The sequence below is a fragment of the Hippopotamus amphibius genome, chromosome 1, assembly GCF_030028045.1.
Source record: "Hippopotamus amphibius kiboko isolate mHipAmp2 chromosome 1, mHipAmp2.hap2, whole genome shotgun sequence".
In the NCBI taxonomy this organism is placed as follows: Eukaryota; Metazoa; Chordata; class Mammalia; order Artiodactyla; family Hippopotamidae; genus Hippopotamus; species Hippopotamus amphibius.
The window spans coordinates 186,002,912-186,022,259 of record NC_080186.1 but is presented as its reverse complement, the minus strand read 5'-3'; the positions used below and the strand labels follow the sequence as shown (position 1 = coordinate 186,022,259).

Here is a 19,348-nt window from a genome sequence, read left to right as displayed (position 1 = left end):
AATGCGACATTGCATTGTTGTTAAACAGATTTCATCGCTCACACTGCTACAGCCTTATTCAGGTGGCGCTTTTCTACAAAATTTTGCACTGTTTCCCACATTTTACACATCTCCCTAATCTCACCTGAAGTGAGGGACTCCTCCCCCTTTTTCTCCTCCTCTGCAGACGAGATCTCCTCCATAACCTCTTGCAGTTGCTCGCGCTGCAGATCCATCAGTGCGTCGGTGCTCAGCTCCATCGGCTCAGTTGTGATCGTGTGACATTTGGCATGACATACTACTCATATGGCAAGACATCGCTCATTCATCAAGTTAAAAGTTATTAGAAATGTTTGCTCGTCTTGCGGAACACTTGCAGAATAAGTTACTCTCAATCCAAGGTTTTACTGTAATGTTCTGTAGTATGTATTAGAGACCACACTTCGTTTATCCATTCATTCACCTGTGGACACTTGGGTTATTTCCATCTTTTGGCTGTTATGGACATGATGTACAAGGTTCTGTTTGAGGCCCTGCTTTCCATTCCTTTGGATATGTACCCAGCTGTAGAATTGTTGGATCACATTAGTTCTATTTTTAATTTTTGAGGAACTGCCGTACTGTTTCCCAAAGCAGTTGCACCATTTTACTGTTCCCCCCAACAGTGCCCAGGGGCCCCAATCCACTTCCTCACCAGCACCTGTTATTTTCTGTTGTTGTTGAGATAGAAGCCATCCTCAGGGGCCTGTGGTGGTATTTCATTGTGGTTTTGACTTATAAATGAGGCACCTTTTGTTCGTTGTGGAACACTTGGTCCTTGTCTAAGCTTATCTTGTTCCTCTGGCCCTTAACTTACACTTCTGGTCTTTTATAAAGACTCCATCTGCCTCGGCCTTCAGTGTTGAAGCTCCAGTGCCTGGCAGGACCCAGACTGTGCAGGGCATTGGAGGCCAAGGAATTGAGGATTTATTCTAAGTCTATATTTAGAAGAATATGCCACAGACTGAAAGATAAGGCCACCCTGTATCTAGTAGCATTGATGCTGGGGTGAGTGGTGGTGAGTGATTGGTGCAATGTGACAACACCGACAGGGAACCCAGAGTATCTGCTCCTGCCAGCCTGGCAACCCTGTCATCCTGTGAGGCCCTAAACAGGGAACACTGACAAAGGACAGCCACGTGTCACCTGATCACGAGTGGTGCTTGTGTAAAACCAGTGGGTAACAGGCGGGAGTGTATGGGGTTCATCATCCAGCCTGTGTGATACACATTGGGCTGCCTAATGTTGGCCAAGGACAACATGTATAGCCCTCCTAGGTGTGAACAGAAAATGCTCCTGAGCTGTTTGCAGGCTGCGTGTTAATTTCAGTGCCGCCACCTGTCTTCCTGATGCTCTGTCCTAATCTTGCATGGTGTTTTCCATGGGTTATCTTTCCCCTGGGTGGTGGCGGACAGCTGGGAGAGAGGACTGTGGCTCTTGCCACATACATCTGTGGGCCTCTCAGAGTTGAGAGTCTCATGTTCATCCCCGCACCCGGCTTCTAGCCTAAGGCCAAGGCTCAGCAACTGATTAAAGGATGAGAAAGACAGACTGATTAGGTCCCTACGCTGCCCCCCTGTTCCCTGTAGCCCAGCATCCTCAGGACACAGCCTGGTGGCACCTCTCAAGTCCTGCTGTGATGGCCCCTCAGCAGTCATGTCCAGGGTGATCATTGCATCACGTGGGCCTGTGCTCGGGGAAATGCTCATGAATGGCTGAATAGGGGCAGCTTTTTTCCTCATCCCACTCAGGAACACTTAATGCGAAAAATTCCGGAGTGTGTTAACTCCAGCTCAGGGTAGCAGGAAACACTGCACCTCAAGGTAAATGATCATTTGGAGAAGCTTCTCCAGTTGTTACCCTGGAATTGACCGTGCTCCAGAGATAGTTTCACCAGTGTGTGTGGGTGTTCAGGAGTGCCGCTCCTGGCTCTGGACCTCCTTGCCTTGAGTTGGCGGTAGGTACCTGCCCTCCATCTCCAGAGGGCTTCTGCAGTGGGGATTGTCCCCCAGTTGTAGCAGCTCAGGGCATGACCCATGTTGAGGACAGAAAGCATAAGGTGCATGTAAAACATGCTGCTGTTGACAGTCTGTTTCTAGTCTTTCTGGCTCTTAAATATATGATGTGGTGTTTCTATTTGGTCATTTAAAAAATAACTTTTGATTGCGTATCCTGTGTTGGAGATAAAATGAGGAGGAAGATCAAAGTCCCATCTTTCTTGAAGCTTACACTTTAGTAGAGGAGAGATGACAGACACATAGATCGGAGCAGATAGTGATAAGTGCAACGGAGAAGATAGGATAATAGGACAGGGACTAAGGGCGACGAGATGGAACCCCATGCTTTAGACAGAGACGCGCTTGGTGAGGAGGTGGCATCTGAGCTGAGAGCTGAATGTAAGAGGAGATTTGGGTGGAAATCAGTCTCAGCAGAGGAAACAACAAAGGAAAAGGAAGCCCTGGGGCAAACGGGAGGTTGACATCTTCCAGGGGTGGAGAGAAGGCAAGAATGTGAACACAGCCTAGCGATGAGGGGGAGGATGGACAGATGAGGCAAGGATCAGCGAGATCAGGGGTTCCCACCCCGCTGACTGCACGTGAGAGTTATCTAAGGAGCCTAAAAAAACTTTCCAGTGCCAAAGCTCACCTCTAGAGATTGTGATTTAATTGGCCTGGGCGGGGCTTGGACATCCGTTATTTCATAAAACCTCCCCAGGGAGTTCCATGGTACAGCCTGGGTTGAAACATCAACAGCGTTGATCATGCAGTCTTACACACTCTGGTAAGCAGTTTAGACTTTAGCTGAATAACAGTGGGAAGCCATATAATGGTTTGGGCCAGGGAAGTAACATGATCTGGCTTATGTCCTTAAGAGACTCACTTTGGCTACAGTGTGGGGACTGGAGGTAGGAGGTTGTTCAGGTGGTTCAGTTGAGAAATGATGGTGCCTTGGACTAAGGCGGGTGCCAGTGGAGATGGTCAGAGGAGGTCAGTCTGGGGACATATTTTAGAGGTTGCAGTCACAATGGATTGGGTTTAGGATGTGAAGCAAAAAGGAAATCAAAGTTGCCAGAGTTAACCAGAGTAACTGGGTGGATGGTAGTGCTATTCACAGCTGGGAGAGATGGGAAGACAGGTTGGAGAGGAGGGATATCGTCATGTTCATTCATTGCACTGAAAGCTTCAGGCTTCTCTTCTGTCTAGATTTAGGTAACTTGTAGGTATAGGCAGTCAAAGTTGACCGAAATATTCTGAGAAATCCTCTTACTGTAATGCTGAGTTTTCTTGAAGCCTTCCACAGGTAAGCACCAAAGGCAGTGACTATTTTAGTGCATGGAACCTGTTGAGAAGGGAAGAGGAGGGACGCATGAAGACATTGTTTCTTTTATGTAGGAGTCAGGCTGGAAGTAAGGGAAAGGTGTACTTTGATAAACTGCTATAGTTAACACCTGTCTTGCTACAAGAATTGAATGGCATAGTGATACACAGAATCCAGGATAGTTGAGATATTTGTATTTGACTTTAAGGGGATTTTTTTCCCCAACAAAATTACCTTCTAAGATATATCTAGTTCACATCAAGATTATAACTAATTTTCCTCGCCTGACTAGGACCTGGGTGTCCAGCAACTAAAAATAACCCAGATTTTTAAGTCAGAATCAAATCATTAGAATTGCTTACAAGACATTTACATGGAGAACAGTATGGAACTTGTTAGGATCGTTTGTTTTTTCCCCTGATGGAAGAAGGGGTACAGATTGCAATGGTAGAGCCTGTTGATTGGTTATATCAGGGGGAAAAGTCCTGGTGATAAGCTCACTGAAGGCAAGAACTGTCTCTTATACAGTTCCTATTTTTTTTAAACACCTAGTGTCTCTGCTCACTCTGAGGTGTTCTGTTTTGTTCATTTAGTAAAACTATCAGATCTTTTCAGCCGAAACTCTTTCTGAAATCAGTCCTTATCTGAATGGCTGAGCAGGAAGGTTGACCAGAAGTCCCAGCAGCCCCTTCTGGGACACTTCTTTGTTCTTATTAAAGAAACTTGAGATGTGGCTGCCTTTGAATGAAAGAGAATACAGTGTGGCATGGCTGTCTAGAAAATGGTCATGACCTGAAACTCCTTAATAAAGCCTCTGCATTGGCCCTACGCCTCAGAAGGCCGGTAGCCAGGGAGATCAGGCTGCCTGTGGTAAACCTGGACGTGTCCGGCTCCATTGCCACCCATCTCACCTGAATGGGTTCCTCTTCGTAAGCAAAGCAGAGAACACTCATTGCCTGCCTGCCTGCTCAACTCCTTGTGTCCACATCCACTCGCAGATAACTGCAGCGACCTGAACTCGGAACTGCAGAGGGTGCTGACGGGGCTGGAGAATGTGGTCTGCTGCAGGAAGAAGAGCAGCTGTAGCCTCTCGGTGGCGGAGGTGGACAGGCACATCGAGCAGCTCACCACGGCCAGTGAGCACTGTGACTTGGCCATTAAGGTAGGAGCCCCCCCAATCCCCACCCTCTCTGTCTGGCTCTTTTCAGATCATATGAGGGACATGATCAGATGCCTTTCTTCCGAAGTGTGATTTTTCTCAAACACCTATTAGAGAATGTTTCTAAGAAAGTCATACTAAAGATTGGGCCACCGGGGAGAAGCAGGAGCCCTATAAATTTTTGCTGGGTTGAATCACATCAGAAAAAGTCATTATATCAATAGTCAAGATCCCTGGCTTTGCTGCACAAATGACTACTTCCTTGGAAACTATTAGACTACTAGTATTGAACCACGTTATTTTAGTGTGGTTCGTCATATAGCACTCTGGGGTTGTACGATTAGCTTGGAAGTTTTATTAACGCTTTCAGACCTCTAGAATATTACCTCCAGAGTTATCAATTTGTGGTGCTAACAAGGGGGAAGTTCAGGGCCTGAATGAGTCATCTATCCTGAGTGCACTGGGCTGGGCCTCAGTCCCGCCTTTCATGTGCATGCATCTTGCTGCTGAGGGGGGACCAGGTGAGAAGAATTTGCTGCATCTGCACAGACCCCTCATGAACAGTGGGGATGTCGACTCCCCTTGATACAGGGCCTCTGGTATCTTTATGTTACTTCACCAGAGCTTAGTGACCTAGGCATCACCATTCAAACTGAAAAGTCTGAGAGGAGCCGATGTAAAGCGAACATGTGATGTGTTATTTGAAAAATGTCTGAGGACTCTGGGCCCAAGTTTCTGTCAACGGGAATCCTGGATTTCACAAAAGAGCTATGGTAGCTCGAGGTAAACCATGATTCATGTTTATAATACCTCTGGTTTCCCATCTTTATTCATGACAATTATAGATACATAGTTGATGTGGTTTGGGGAAGAAACCACTAGTATTTCTCTCTCTGGAATCTCCAGGCCTTGTGTTTGATTGTAATGTCGGCTTGGGTACTGGCCCCAGCCTCAGCACTGGGAGGGAAGGAGGAAGCCAAGGCTGTCTGCCGACCAGCAAGGGACAGAGCAGGCCCTGGAGCAGGGCTGAGCAGGGACAAAGCACTGCGTGCGGAAAAGTGGCAGCACGGTTTGGGTAACGGTCCTCAACAGGGAGCCAGCGTGAGCGTCCTGGAGTGACACACCTTCACGCCACGCATTTTTGAGACCCGTTTCACATCACATCTCTTCACTGCCTTCTTCCCCTGCCTGGTGATTCCGCCTCCTCTTTCCAAATCGCTTGGGGCATGCTTCCTTTTCCAAACTGTGAGTGAATAGTTTCTGAAAGCAAGCAGAATGAGTTCTTCCTTCTTTTTTTCAAATTTTATACGCATCTCTTCTCCATGAATACGGATGTTTTAAATGAGTTTTTAAAAAACTCTCCAAGTAGTGTTAGGATTCTGTTATTTTTAAGCACATAGCTGTCTTATTAATTAAATCCCTGCTGTCTTAGAAACCTCCACAATGAGCTTCCTCTTTTCTGTGTCACTGAGGTTTATTTTTGTCTTTCATATCTTGGGACTGAACCTCATTCACATCTCCTGATTCTGATGTGACACTGAAAGCTGGAAACGGTGATGTGACCTATCGTATTGCTGAGCTGGGACATGGGAAGCCTACAGCTTAGGAAACTTCAAGTTAGATTTTGTGTGCAGGTCGCAACCTCGCCTTTGCTTTATCAGGATCAGTAACTGGCCTGTTGTCTGGTTGTGTGTACTCACCAGCTCTGGAGCATGGGTGAGCGAGATACCTCACCCATGTGGACACAGCAGTTAGCACTACAGACAGACTTATATCCCAGGAAGGGATTGTGTTTCTCTTACTGGGGGCACTGCTGGGTAACACAGACTGTGACCCGGGCAAGTGACAGAGCCTCATCTGAAAATGGGGAGAGGATGATGGCAGGGCGGTGCCAGGGAGGGGGTATCGCTAGTCCCGATTCCTTTCTGCAGTGAAGTGACTGTGGAACCCACCGCACTGTGGACACATGCCCCCGGCCGGCCTGTCTTCTCGCCCCTCGCCTTTCTCCCAGGGAACTCACTTGGCTTGTCTTCATGGCTCTGTTTTCCAGACAGTGGAGGAGATCGAGGGGGTCCTCGGCCGGGACCTGTATCCCAACCTGGCTGAAGAGAGGTCTCGATGGGAGAAGGAGCTGGCTGGGCTGAGGGAAGAGAATGAGAGCCTGACTGCCATGCTGTGCAGCAAAGAGGAGGAGCTGAACAGGACCAAGGCCACCATGAACGCCATCCGGGAGGAGCGGGACCGGCTGCGCAGGAGGGTGAGTGCTGGCCGTTTGGGGGTGGAGGGGGTGCGAAGGAGAATCCGCCAGCTGCAGCCAAAGGCACCCCAAGAATTTGGTGGCATTTCTAGTCTTGTGAATCACCATTCCTTTCCGGTTATGAAGTCATTCTTGAAAGTAGTCTGAAAGTGCTGAGATGTGCAGGTAAGATTTTTAAAAACACTCTTCTCTGCAACCACAAATCTAAGTGCGTGCTAAAAATTATCCTGATGCAGTGATTCTCAACCATTCTCTGGGTACACACGTCTTCCCCAAGCTCAATTAAAATGTTCTTCCTTTAAGGTAGGATAATAGTATTTGATAATTTGCAAAAATATATAGAATTTCCCCTTTGTAGTTTCTTCTGTAACTACATGCTGAGTCTAATGTGAAATGTCCTCACCTCTAGTGCAGACTCATTAAAGTTGATAATCTTGTATATATTTGTGTGTGTGTGTGTGTGTGTGTAATTCCTGGTAGTCACCCCAGCCTTCTAAAATGGCTCTATGGCCTGAACAGGTTTGAGAACCACTTTGTTTAGGAAATACAGCCATTACTAAAGGAGCTGATGTTTCAGGATGGAAGCGTTTGGCAGAGTTGTTAAAGCACTCATTTTTCCAAAGATGGAGTTTTTTCTTAGGAACCCACAAGTAGTTCTTTGTTTGGCTGTTAATTTGATCTGTGATTGGACTGGAGGTGAAGCAGTAAATTCTTCAACAAGAAACAGTTGCCTCTGAACTTCACTTTGAATTGCTAGACCTACTTTACTCTCTTTCTCCATCGTGGCACTATTAGAAGCTTGCTTTCCAGTTGTGCTGTGACTGGTAATTTGGCAGAGGAGAAAAAAATACACCTAGTTGATGGCACCATCACTCTTTAACTTGCGTTTCAGTAAGATCAGTGTGTGTATATCTTTCTGCTTTTAATCTACACACAGTTTTCCTAGTTGCCATTATGTATGAATATGGAAGAAATTACTATTTTTGAATGTTATCAACTCTTTTCCTCATTTGTGGCTATTGCCAGCATTCCTAACTCTCATATCTGAATGTCATTTTGTCTGAATTCACATGCATAAGCCTATTTTCAGAACCCAGCTGTATCGCATGCCAGCCTCCATCCTTGCAACAGCAGGTGTAAATCATTGCAGTCAGCAAAGACTTTATCTGGGCAAGCCGAGGACATTTACTAAGTGCTAAGGCTCACCGCACCTGTAATTTCCTGGGCTGCACTCCCTGATCATTATGACTAATGCCCTAATTAGGTGTGCTTGCTCTTAGCGTGTACATTCTGATGGTGCTTGCTTTGTGAAGGAAATGTTGGTCTTAGGCCTACTTACATATTGTGGTTTAGAATAAATTTCCTCCTGTAACTTGAGTTACTAAAGCACAAGATAGCCCTTGATTGTGACTAGCAAAGGAGAAAAAGCCAGTTCCGCTTCTTCAAATATTTTCTCCAGTTCTGGAGGTTAATGTTAAAGACAGCATAGTGTGATGGTACCACACTCTGTGCCAGGGCTCTGTGACCACCTGGAGTCACAGCTTGATCTCCCAAGCCACTGTGAGCCTCTGGCGAGTTACCTAACATCTCAGTTTATTCTGCCATAAAGTGGGGATAATAATAGTACCCAGTGCAGGAAAACTAGATAATCCTCATGAATTATCTAAGCACTTAACCAACACATGGCATATAATAAATGCTCAAAAAATATCAGTAATTGTTTGAGGTGAAATCCAGAGTTACCTGTTTAGTAGTCTGGAAAGATTAACACCATACCATCTTTTTTCCCCTAAGAATCCATATATATTTGAAGAACTCTTAGATGGACATTGCTTAACTACACACACACACACACACACACACACACACACACACACACACACACAGTACTCAAAACCTTTCTTCTGATCATATTTATTACCTTGTAAGTTTTGCAGTTCGTATGGTTTTATATAAATTTATGTAATTTATATTTCAATTACCTACAAATAAAAATATATTAGAGAATTTATATCTCTTCCTCAAGCGGAAATTTCCTCAGAAATTTGTATACATACCCATGAACTAGATTTATTTCTCTTTAGTCCAAGACAGTTGTGGGTGTCAGGATTTGCTAGATGCCTTTGAATGCCAGTTTGCTAGATTTTAAATGCTAGATGACTTCTACCTACCATCACCCAGTATATTTTATTCCCCTGAGGAGAAATCTGTCTTTTGTGGTTGGTTGTCTTTTTCATGATGTATAGCTCTGAGGGAGGACTGAGGTCTGGCTTCATTTCCATCCTTGTGGTACCACATGATAACATGGCTGGTCTGCCTTTGCCGTCTTTCTAGCAACTTGGAATCCACAGTTCATCAAAATTGCCTGGAAAGCAAAAGAGGCCACTTTCTTTTTTCGTTGCCCACATTCATTGTATAGAATATGAACTGACCAGATCAATAGAATTGGTGCTTGCCCCCTGCCTGTAATTAAACAGAGTGCTCTCAGTAGGTTTTCTCAGCCTTGTTCAAGATTTAATTAAATTAGATCTTTAATGTCAGTTAACAGATTGGGCTACTTAGCAGAGCAGTAACTAAGGAACAAGAGGCAGACAATTTTTATTACTGGTCCCAGCTCATTATTAAATGAGATAATCATTTATTTCTGCATGCTCTGTAATAGAACCACTCGTTTCTTCACCCTTAAAGAAGTGGGTTTAATTTAGGCAAGGTAGAATTAATTAGAAAGGAAAGTGCTTGGCTCTTCATTCATTCACTTATTCATTTTGTAAACATGATTGGTCATCTCCTCTGTGCTAGGCAGGGGGGATACAGTGATGAAGAGGACGCAGACCCTGGCCTGAAGGATGTTTGGGAGACAGGCAAGTAAAAAGGTCATTACAGTGGTGCATGTCAAGTGATAGGGAGGGGTGTACACAGGAGATGCCCTGAGAGCTCATGGACTCATGGGAGGGACATGTGATGGCAGGTCCAGCCTCTCTACATTGTGTATTTTTTACCTAATTATTTAGGTCAACTGCCGTGTAGCAAAAATGATCAGTGCTTTCCTCAGATAGTTTGGTAAAGCAAACTGGATGTGACCACAGGCTCATGGATCTGTGTCCCATTGAATCATAGACTTGAATCAAACACAGGCGACACACATTCCTTCTGAGATTTTGTACAAACTCTTCAGAAAGTTCTGCAAAGTCAGTTATAGTTTTATTATAGCAAAAAGATACAAATCAGAACCAGCCAAACTAAGAGACACATAGCTGAAGTCTGGAAGGGGTCCGAAAGCAAAGCTCCCAGCTGTCTTCTTCCCCTGGAGCCATGAATGGTGTTACCTCCTTTCCACTATGGTGTGTGGCCAACTCAGAGGATTACCAACCAGGGAAGTTCACCCGCGCCTCAGACCCAAAGTTATTATTGGGGTTTAATTATGTAAATGTGATAGATTGAATCATTGGCCATGTGGTTGAATTCAATTCCTAGTTCCTTCTCCTTTAGGGATATCAGGCTGATACCCTTTGGGCCACTTTTAGGTTTTAAGTGAGTCTGCTGGGGTGGTGGTGCTGCACTGGGTTTGCCCTCGGTCATCCTCAAGCAGGAGGGGTCTCTGAGCTGTGAGGGCTCCAGCACTGTCCTACTCAGGCACATGCGCAGCATGCAGTTGTAGCATACATCCCGTGAACTTACCGCCTGTGGCGATCTACTGAGTATCCTGTTATGTGACCCCAAGAGCCATCCCCGAGAGCCATGAGTTCTAAATATGTTGGTGCCCATTTCTAACTACAGCCCTGGTTCTGAACACCTGATCGAATCCACTTTCAGTATTCACCCACGTTATTTCCAAGGGCATTTGACGGTCAGTGTTCATGCTTAAAGGGGTTGGAAAGAGGAGTCCAAATTAAATGAAAGTCTGCTTAGAAAGAGTAATGACTGTGTGTTTTATTATGTACTTCTTTCTACTAATTAATTCCTTTATAATATGTACTTACTCTTAGGCAGCCCACCCTTACTGGGAGGTAAGACTTGTAGCATGCTGCTGAGGTGTCCAGAGTCCGGTCTGTCTCTGAAGCAGCCATTCGCTTCCTCTGAGTTATCTCCCATTATAGGCTACGTCAGTATCACTTTGATATTTTTAACTAAAAATCAGTAACAGCGGAGATATTTCTAGAAGTGAAACTGTTGTGACCTTCCATAGGTGAAATAAAGATTCATCTCCGTTTTGCCTTATTTAGCCTTCGGTCTTATGTGAACTCTTCCCACTCTGCCTGCCTCTGCCTGATGCTTTTCTTGTCTGTATATTGAAAATGCAGGACTGCAAAACAGTACTTTATATTTACTGTGAATTTACATGTGTATAAATGTGCCTGAATTCTATATGTGTGTATACAGAAATATTTAAAATAGACCAGAACAATTTAAGCCAATCTCATAATAGTTATGGGGGTTGGGAAGAGTGAGTACCTATGAGTGTGGGTCAAAGGATACTTGAACACTTCTATAGCGTTCTAGTTAATTTTTTTTTAAATATTACATTTCAGATCTTTTTTTTTTTTTTTTTGTCTACATTGTGTCTTTGTTTTGCTGCATGTGGGCTTTCTCTAGTTGCCAAGCATGGCCTCTAGGTGCTCGAGCTTCAGGAGTTGCAGCTTGTGGGCTCAGTAGTTGCAGCTCGAGGGCTCTAGGGGGAACGGGCTTTAGTAGTTATGGTGCATGGGCTTAGTTGCTCCCCGGCATGTGGGATCTTCCCAGACCAGGTATCAAACCCGTGTCCCCTGCATTGGCAGGCGGATTCTCAACCACTGTGCCACCAGGGAAGTCCTCTAGTTAATTTTTTAAGTATGTATTCTTACAGTTGTATGTTTTTTAATATATAGAAGTAGATACATAGAAACAGAAGGGAAGCTAATATGCTAAAATATTAAGAGGCTAATAAGTCTAGGCCATGAAAACATAGGCATGTTTTTTTCCTTCTACTCTCCCTTAATTTTCAAATTGAAGAAACAAAAAATAAAGCATGGATTATGGACCGTGATCCTTATGTCCCAGCTTTAATAGCTTGACATCCACACACAAGCACAGTTACTCTCTTTTGTCCTTGGTGGAAATTTGTTCCTATCTTACCTGTTCCATTTCCTCTTAGGAGTTTCTTTATATGAGGAAGAAGATGCCAATATTAGCTAAGTTTAAATTCACAAAATATTTATTTAAAAAAAACCAGGAACCCTGTTTTCACATTCCCAGCCCTTATCGGGCCTCGTAGAAGAATCTAAGAGGAGGGCCATCTGGCTCCGGTGTTCTCCTTCCACCTCAGTTTGGGAGTCCCAGCTGGCCCCTCCATGAGCCACTGAATCAATGAATGGGGTATAGGACCCTCACACCCTTCCCTGTTGTGATCCCATCAATCTCCCAGACAGGAAAGGGAAGGCAGCAGTGTCCTCCAGTCACTCACTGGGTGTGTTCCGAGAGCCTCTCCAGGCATCTTCACCTGTCTCGCCACAGGTGGAGTAAAGAGAGAACCATAGCCTTTCTGGCACTTTCCATTCATGCCTGGCCTGCTCCTCCAGGGACCACAGTGTGCTAGTGACGAACCCTGCGTCTGAAACAGGAGAAAGCCTGTCTGCCCGCTCAGCAGGGTCATGTGAGCTATAAGTGGGTGCAGAGAGAGAGGGGTGTGCTCATCCTAGAATCTGACAGGACACTGGCACCCTGGGGCTCCAGAAGCAAGGAGGCTTTGCCTGACACGCGGGAGAACTTCCCGTGCTCATCCGATGAAGGAAAATAGTTTTACAAGATGCCACCTAGCAATGCATTTTTTTCAGTGCAGTCTTTTTTTTTTAATAAATTTATTTATTTATTTGTTGGCTGTGTTGGGTCTTTGTTGCCGCATGTGTACTTTCTCTAGTTGTGGCGAGTGGGGGCTACTCTTCGTTGCGGTGCGCCGGCTTCTCATTGTGGTGGTTTCTCTAGTTGCGGAGCATGGGCTCCAGGCACGTGGGCTTCAGTAGTTGCTGCACACAGGCTCAGTAGTTGTGGCTTGTGGGCTCTAGAGCACAGGTTCTGTAGTTGTGGCACACGGGCTTAATTGTTCCGTGGCATGTAGGATCTTCCTGGACCAGGGATCGAACCCATGTCCCCTGCATTGGCAGGCTGATTCTTAACTACTGCACAACCAGGGAAGACCCTTCCCTGTGCATTCTTTTTTTTGTTGTTGTTTTAAATAATTTTATTTATTTTGAAATTACACTTTAAGTTGCTGGTATATGTTTGAGTTTTTTTTTTTAAGAACTTTTATTGAGATACAGCTAACAGACAATAAACTGCATATATTTAGAGTGTACAATTTGGTATTTTTTTTCTTATTAGTAATGTATATATGGCGATCCCAGTCTCCCAATTCATTCTCCTGAACCCTCGCCACTTTCCCCACTTGGTGTCCATGTGTTTGTTCTCTGCATGTGTGTCTCTATTTCTGCCTTGCAAACCAGCTGATTTGTACCATTTTTCTATATTCCACATATATGTGTTAATATACGATATTTGTTTTTCTCTTTCTGACTCATTTCACTCTGTATGACAGTATCTAGGTCCATCCATGTCTCTACAAATGTCCCAGTTTCATTCCTTTTTACAACTGACTAATATTCCATTGTATATATACACCACATTTTTTTTATCCATTCATCTGTTGATGGACATTTAGGTTGCTTCCATGTCCTGGCTGTTGTAAATAGTGCTGCAATGAACATTGGAGTGCATGTGTCTTTTTGAATTATGGTGTTCTCTGGGTATATGCCCAGGATTGGGATTGCTGGGTCATATGGTAGCTTTACTTTTAGTTTTTTAAGGAACCTCCATACTGTTCTCCATAGTGGCTGTATCAATTTACATTCCCACCAACAGTGCAAGAGCGTTCCCTTTTCTCCACACCCTCTCCAGCATTTACTGTTCATAGATTTTCTGATGATGCCCATTTTAACTGGTGTGAGGTGCTACCTCATTAGAGTTTGGATTTGCATTTCTCTAATTATTAGTGATATTGAGCAGCTTTTCATGTACCTCTTGGCCATTTGTATGTCTTCTTTGGAGAAATGCCTGTTTAGGTCTTCTGCCCATTTTTTGATTGGGTTGTTTGTTTTTTTGATATTGAGCTGCATGAACTGTTTATATATTTTGGAGATTACTCCTTTGTCTGTTGATTCTTTTGCAAATATTTTCTCCCATTCTGAGGGTTGTCTTTTCGTCTTGCTTATAGTTTCCTTTGCTGTGCAGAAGCTCTGAAGTTTCATTAGGTCCCACTTATTTATTTTTGTTTTTATTTCCATGACTCTAGGGGGTGGATTAAAAAAGATCTTGCTGTGATTTACGTCGAAGAATGGTCTTCCTATGTTTTCCTCTAGCAGTTTTATAGTGTCTGGCCTTACATTTAGGTCTTTAATCCATTTTGAATTTATTTTTGTGTATGGTGTTAGAGAGTGTTCTAATTTCATTCTTTTCAATGTAGCTGTCCAGTTTTCCTAGCACCACTTATGGAAGAGGCTGTCTTTTTTCCGTTGTATATCCTTGCCTCCTTTGTCATAGATTATTTGGCCATATTTTATATCTGGGCTTTCTATCCTGTTCCGTTGATCTATATTTCTGTTTTTGTGCCAGTACCATACTGTCTTGATCACTGTAGCCTTGTAGTATAATTTGAAGTCAGGAAGCCTGATTCCACCAGCTCCATCTTTCCTTCTCAATATTGCTTTGGCTATTCGGGGTCTTTTGCATTTCCATACATGTCGTAAAATTTCTTGTTCTAGTTCTGTGAAAAATGCCATTGGTAGTTTGATAGGGATTGCATTGAATCCATAAATTACTTTGGGTAGTGTAGTCATTTTCACAATGTTGGTTCTCCCAATCCAAGAACATGGTATATCTCTCAATCTGTTTGTGTCGTCTTTGATTTCTTTCATTAATGTCTTATACTTTTCTGAGTACAGGTCTTTTTACCTCTTTAGTTAGGTTTATTCCTAGGTATTTAATTCTTTTTGTTGCAATGGTGAATGGGATTGTTTCCTTAATTTCTCTTCCTGATCTTTCATTGTTAGTGTATAGAAATGCAAGAGACTTCTGTGTATTAATTTTGTATCCTGCAACTTTACCAAATTCATTGATTAGCTCAAGTAGTTTTCTGGTGGCATCTTTAGGATTTTCTATGTATAGTATCATGTCATCTGCAGACAGTGGCAGTTTTACTTCTTCTTTTCCAATTTGGATTCCTTTGATTTCTTTTTCTTCTCTGATTGCTATGGCAAGGACTTCCAAAACTATGTTGAAGAATAGTGGCGAGAGTGGACATCCTTGTCTTGTTCCTGATCTTAGAGGGAATGCTTTCAGTTTTTCACCATTGAGAATGATGTTTGCTGTGGGTTTGTCATAAATGGCCTTTATTATGTTGAGGTAGGTTCCCACTATGCCCACCTTCTGGAGAGTTTTTATCATAAATGGGTGTTGAATTTTGTCAAAAGCTTTTTCTGCATCTATTGAGATGATCATGTGATTTTTTATCCTTCAATTTGTTAATATGGTGTATCACATTGATTGATTTGCGTATATTGAAGAATCCTTGCATTCTAGGGATAAACCCCACTTGATCATGGTGTATGACCCTTTTAATGTGTTGTTGGATTCTGTTGGCTAGTATTTTGTTGAGGGTTTTTGCATCTAAGTTCATCAGTGATATTGTTCTGTAATTTTCTTTTTTTGTAGTATCTTTGTCTGGTTTTGGTATCTGGGTGATGGTGGCCTCATAAAATGAGTTTGGGAGTGTTCCTTCCTCTGCAACTTTTTGGAAGAGTTTGAGAAGGATGGGTGTTAGCTCGTCTCTAAATGTTTGATAAAATTCACCTGTGAATCCATCTGGTCCTGGACTTTTGTTTGTTGGGAGATTTTTAATCACAGTTTCAATTTCATTGCTTGTGATTGGTCTGTTTATATTTTCTATGTCTTCCTGATTCAGTCTTGGAAGGTTATACCTTTCTAAGAATCTGTCCATTTCATCCAGGTTGTCCATTTTATTGGCATATAATTGCTTGTAGTAGTCTCTCATGGTGCTTTTTATTTCTGCGGTGTCTGTTGTAACTTCCCCTGTTTCATTTCTAATTTTATTGATTTGAGTCCTCTCCCTCTTTTTCTTGATGAGGCTTGCTAGAGGTTTATCAATTTTATTTAACTTCTCAGAGAACCAGCTTTTAGTCTTACTGATTTTTGCTATTGTTTTCTTTGTTTCTATTTCATTTATTTCTGCTCTGATCTTTATGATTTCTCTCTGTCTACTCACTTTGGGTTTTGTTTGCTCTTCTTTCTCTAGTTTCTTTAGGTGTAAGATTAGATTCTTTATTTGGGATTTTTCTTGTTTCTTGAGGTAGGATTGTATTGCTATAAACTTCCCTCTTAGAACTGCCTTTGCTGCATCCCGTAGGTTTTGGATCATTGTGTTTTCATTGTCATTTGTCTCTAGGTATTTTTTGATCTCTTCAGTGATCTCTTGGTTATTTAGTAGCCTTTTGTTTAGCCTCCATGTGCTTGTGTTTTTTACAATTTTTTTCCTGTAATTGATTTCTAATCTCATAGCATTGTGGCCAGAAAAGATGCTTGATAGGATTTCAATTTTCTTAAATTTGCCAAGGCTTGATTTGTGACTCAAAATGAGATCTGTCCTGGAGAATATTCCATGTGCACTTGAGAAGAACGTGTAATCTGCTGTTTTTGGATATAATGTCCTATAGATATCTATTAAATCCAGCTGATTTATTGTGTCATTTAAAGCTTGTGTTTCCTTATTAATTTTCTGTCTGGATGATCTGTCCATTGGTGTAAGTGGGGTGTTAAAGTCCCCCACTATGATTGTGTTACTGTCGATTTCCTCTATCATGGTTGTTAGCATTTGCCTTATGTATTCAGGTGCTCCTATGTTGGGTGCATATATATTTATAATTGTTATCTCTTCTTCTTGGATTGATCCCTTGATCTTTATGTAGTGTCCTTTCTTGTCTCTAGTGACACTTTTTAATTTAAAGTCTATTTTATCTGATCTGAGTATCGCTACTCCAGCTTTCTTTTGATTTCCATTTGTATGGAACATCATTTTCCATCCCCTCACTTTCCATCTGTATGCGTCCCTAGGTCTGAAGTAGATCTCTTGCAGACAGCATATATATGGGTCTTGTTTTTGTATCCATTCAGCCAGTCTTTGTCTTTTGGTTGGTGCATTTAGTCCATTTACATTCAAGGTCATTATCGATATGTATGTTCCTATTACCATTTTCTTAATTGTTTTGGGTTTGTTTCTGTAGGTCCTTTTCTTCTCTTATGTTTCCTGCTTAGAGAAGTTCCTTTAGCATTTGTTGTAGGGCTGGTTTGGTGGTGCTGAATTCTCTTAGCTGTTGCTTGTCTGTAAAGCTTTTGATTTCTCCATCGAATCTGAATGAGATCCTTGCTGGGTAGAGGATTCTTGGTTGTAGGTTCTTCCCTTTCATCACTTGAAATATATCATGCCACTCCCTTCTGGCTTGCAGAGTTTCTGCTGAGAAATCAGCTGTTACCCTTATGGGAGTTCCCTTGTATGTTATTTGTCGTTTTTCCCTTGTTGCTTTTAATAACATTTCTCTGTCTTTAATTTTTGTCAATTTGACTACTATGTGTCTTGGCGTGTTTCTCCTTGGATTTATCCTGCCTGGGACTCTCTGCACTTCCTAGACTTGGGTAGCTATTTCCTTTCCCATGTTAGGGAAGTTTTCAACTGTAATCTCTCCCAGTATTTTCTCAGGTCCTTTCTCTCTCTCCTCTCCTTCTGGGACTCCTATAACACCAATGTTGGTGTGTTTAACGTTGTCCCAGAGATCTCTTAGGCTGTGTTCAGTTCTTTTCATTCTTTATTCTATTCTGCATCAGTGATTTTCACCATTCTGTCTTCCAGGTCACTTATTCGCCCTTCTGCCTCAGTTAATCTGCTCCTGGTTCCTTCTAGTGTATTTTTCATTTCAGTTATTGTGTTGCATATCCTTGTTTGTTCTTTAATTCTTCCAAGTCTTTGGTAAACTTTTCTTGCAACTTGTCCATCTTTGCATCCAGTCTTTTTTCAAAGTCCTAGATCATCTTCACCATCATTATTCTGAATTCTTTTTCTGGAAGGGTGCCTATCTCCTCTTCATTTAGTTGTTTTTCTGGGGTTATATCTTGTCCCTTCATCTGATACAAAGCCCTCTGCCTTTTCATTTTTCTATCTTTCTGTGGCTGTGGTTTTCAGTTCCACAGAATGAAGTACTGCTGATACTGCTTGATTCTGCTGTCTGCCCTCTTGTGGAGGAAGCTATCTAGGAGGCTTGTGGGTGCTTCCTGATGGGAGGGACTGATGGTGGATAGGTCTGGGTGGCTGGAGATCAGTAAAACTTTAATCTGTTTGTCTGCCAATGGGTGGGGCTGTGTTCCCACCTTGTTGGTTGTTTGGCCTGAGGCTACCCAGCACTGGAGCTTACAGGCTCTTTGGTGGGGCTAATGGCGGACTCTGGGAGGGCTCACGGCAATGAGCACTTCCCAGAACCCCTGCCACGAGTGTCCCTGTCTCCTTGGTGAGCCACAGCTGCCCCCCACCTCTGCAGGCAACCCTCCAACACCAGCAGGTAGGTCTGGTTCAGTCTCCTTTGGGGTCACTGCTCCTTCCCCCTGGGTCCTAGTGAGCACACAATTTTTTGTGTGCCCTCCAAGAGTGGAGTCTCTGTTTCCCCCAGTCCTGTGGAGGTCCTGCTATCAAATCCGACTGGCTTTCAAAGTCTGAATCTCTGGGGATTCCTCCTCCTGTTGCCAGACCCCCAGGTTGGGAAGCCTGACGTGGGGCTCAGAACCCTCACTTTAGTGGGTGGGCTTCTGCTGTATAACTGTTCTCTAGTTTGTGACTCACCCACCCAGCATTTATGGGATTTGATTTTTTTTAATAAATTTATTTATTTATTTAATTTATTTATTGGCTGTGTTGGGTGTTCATTGCTGCACATGAGCTTTCTCTAGTTGCTGTGAGCAGGTGCTACTATTCATTGTGGTGCGCAGACTCCTCATTGTAGTGGCTTCTCGTTGTGGAGCACAGGCCCTAGGCACGTGGGCTTCAATAGTTGCAGCCCATGGGCTCAATAGCTGTGGCTCACGGGCTCTAGAGCACAGGCTCAGTAGTTGTGGCGCATGGGCTTAGTTGCTCCATGGCATGTGGAATCTTCCCAGAGCAGGGCTCGAACCCATGTACCCTGCATTGGCAGGTGGATTCTTTACCACTGTGCCACCTAGGAAGCCCTATGGGATTTCATTTTAACACGATTTCACCCCTCCTGCCATCTCATTGCGGCCTCTCCTTTGTCTCTGGATGTGAGGTGTCTTTTTTGGTGAGTTCCAATGTCTTTCTGTCTGTGATTGTTCCGCAGTTAGTTGTAATTCCGGTGCTCTTGCAAGAGGGAGTGAGCTCACATCCTCCAACTCTGCCATCTTGAGATCCCTATCTTCAGTGCAGTCTTGATAGTTTATTTTTAAGGATATGTTAGTAATATTAATAGTATTAATGTTTTTTGGACATTTTCAGA

At 43.2% G+C, this 19,348-nt stretch overlaps 1 protein-coding gene across 6 annotated transcripts in view; it reads left to right on the top strand.

The window, feature by feature from the left end:
• Nucleotides 1–19,348, top strand: part of MCC (MCC regulator of WNT signaling pathway) — a 430,355-nt gene that overhangs the window by 347,493 nt on the left and 63,514 nt on the right. For all 6 annotated transcript variants that reach the window (XM_057737620.1, XM_057737622.1, XM_057737624.1 and 3 more), the window contains 2 exons: nt 4,335–4,498; nt 6,546–6,752. In XM_057737620.1, the coding sequence (XP_057593603.1) occupies nt 4,335–4,498; nt 6,546–6,752 (371 nt within the window). The remainder of the gene's footprint in view (nt 1–4,334; nt 4,499–6,545; nt 6,753–19,348) is intronic.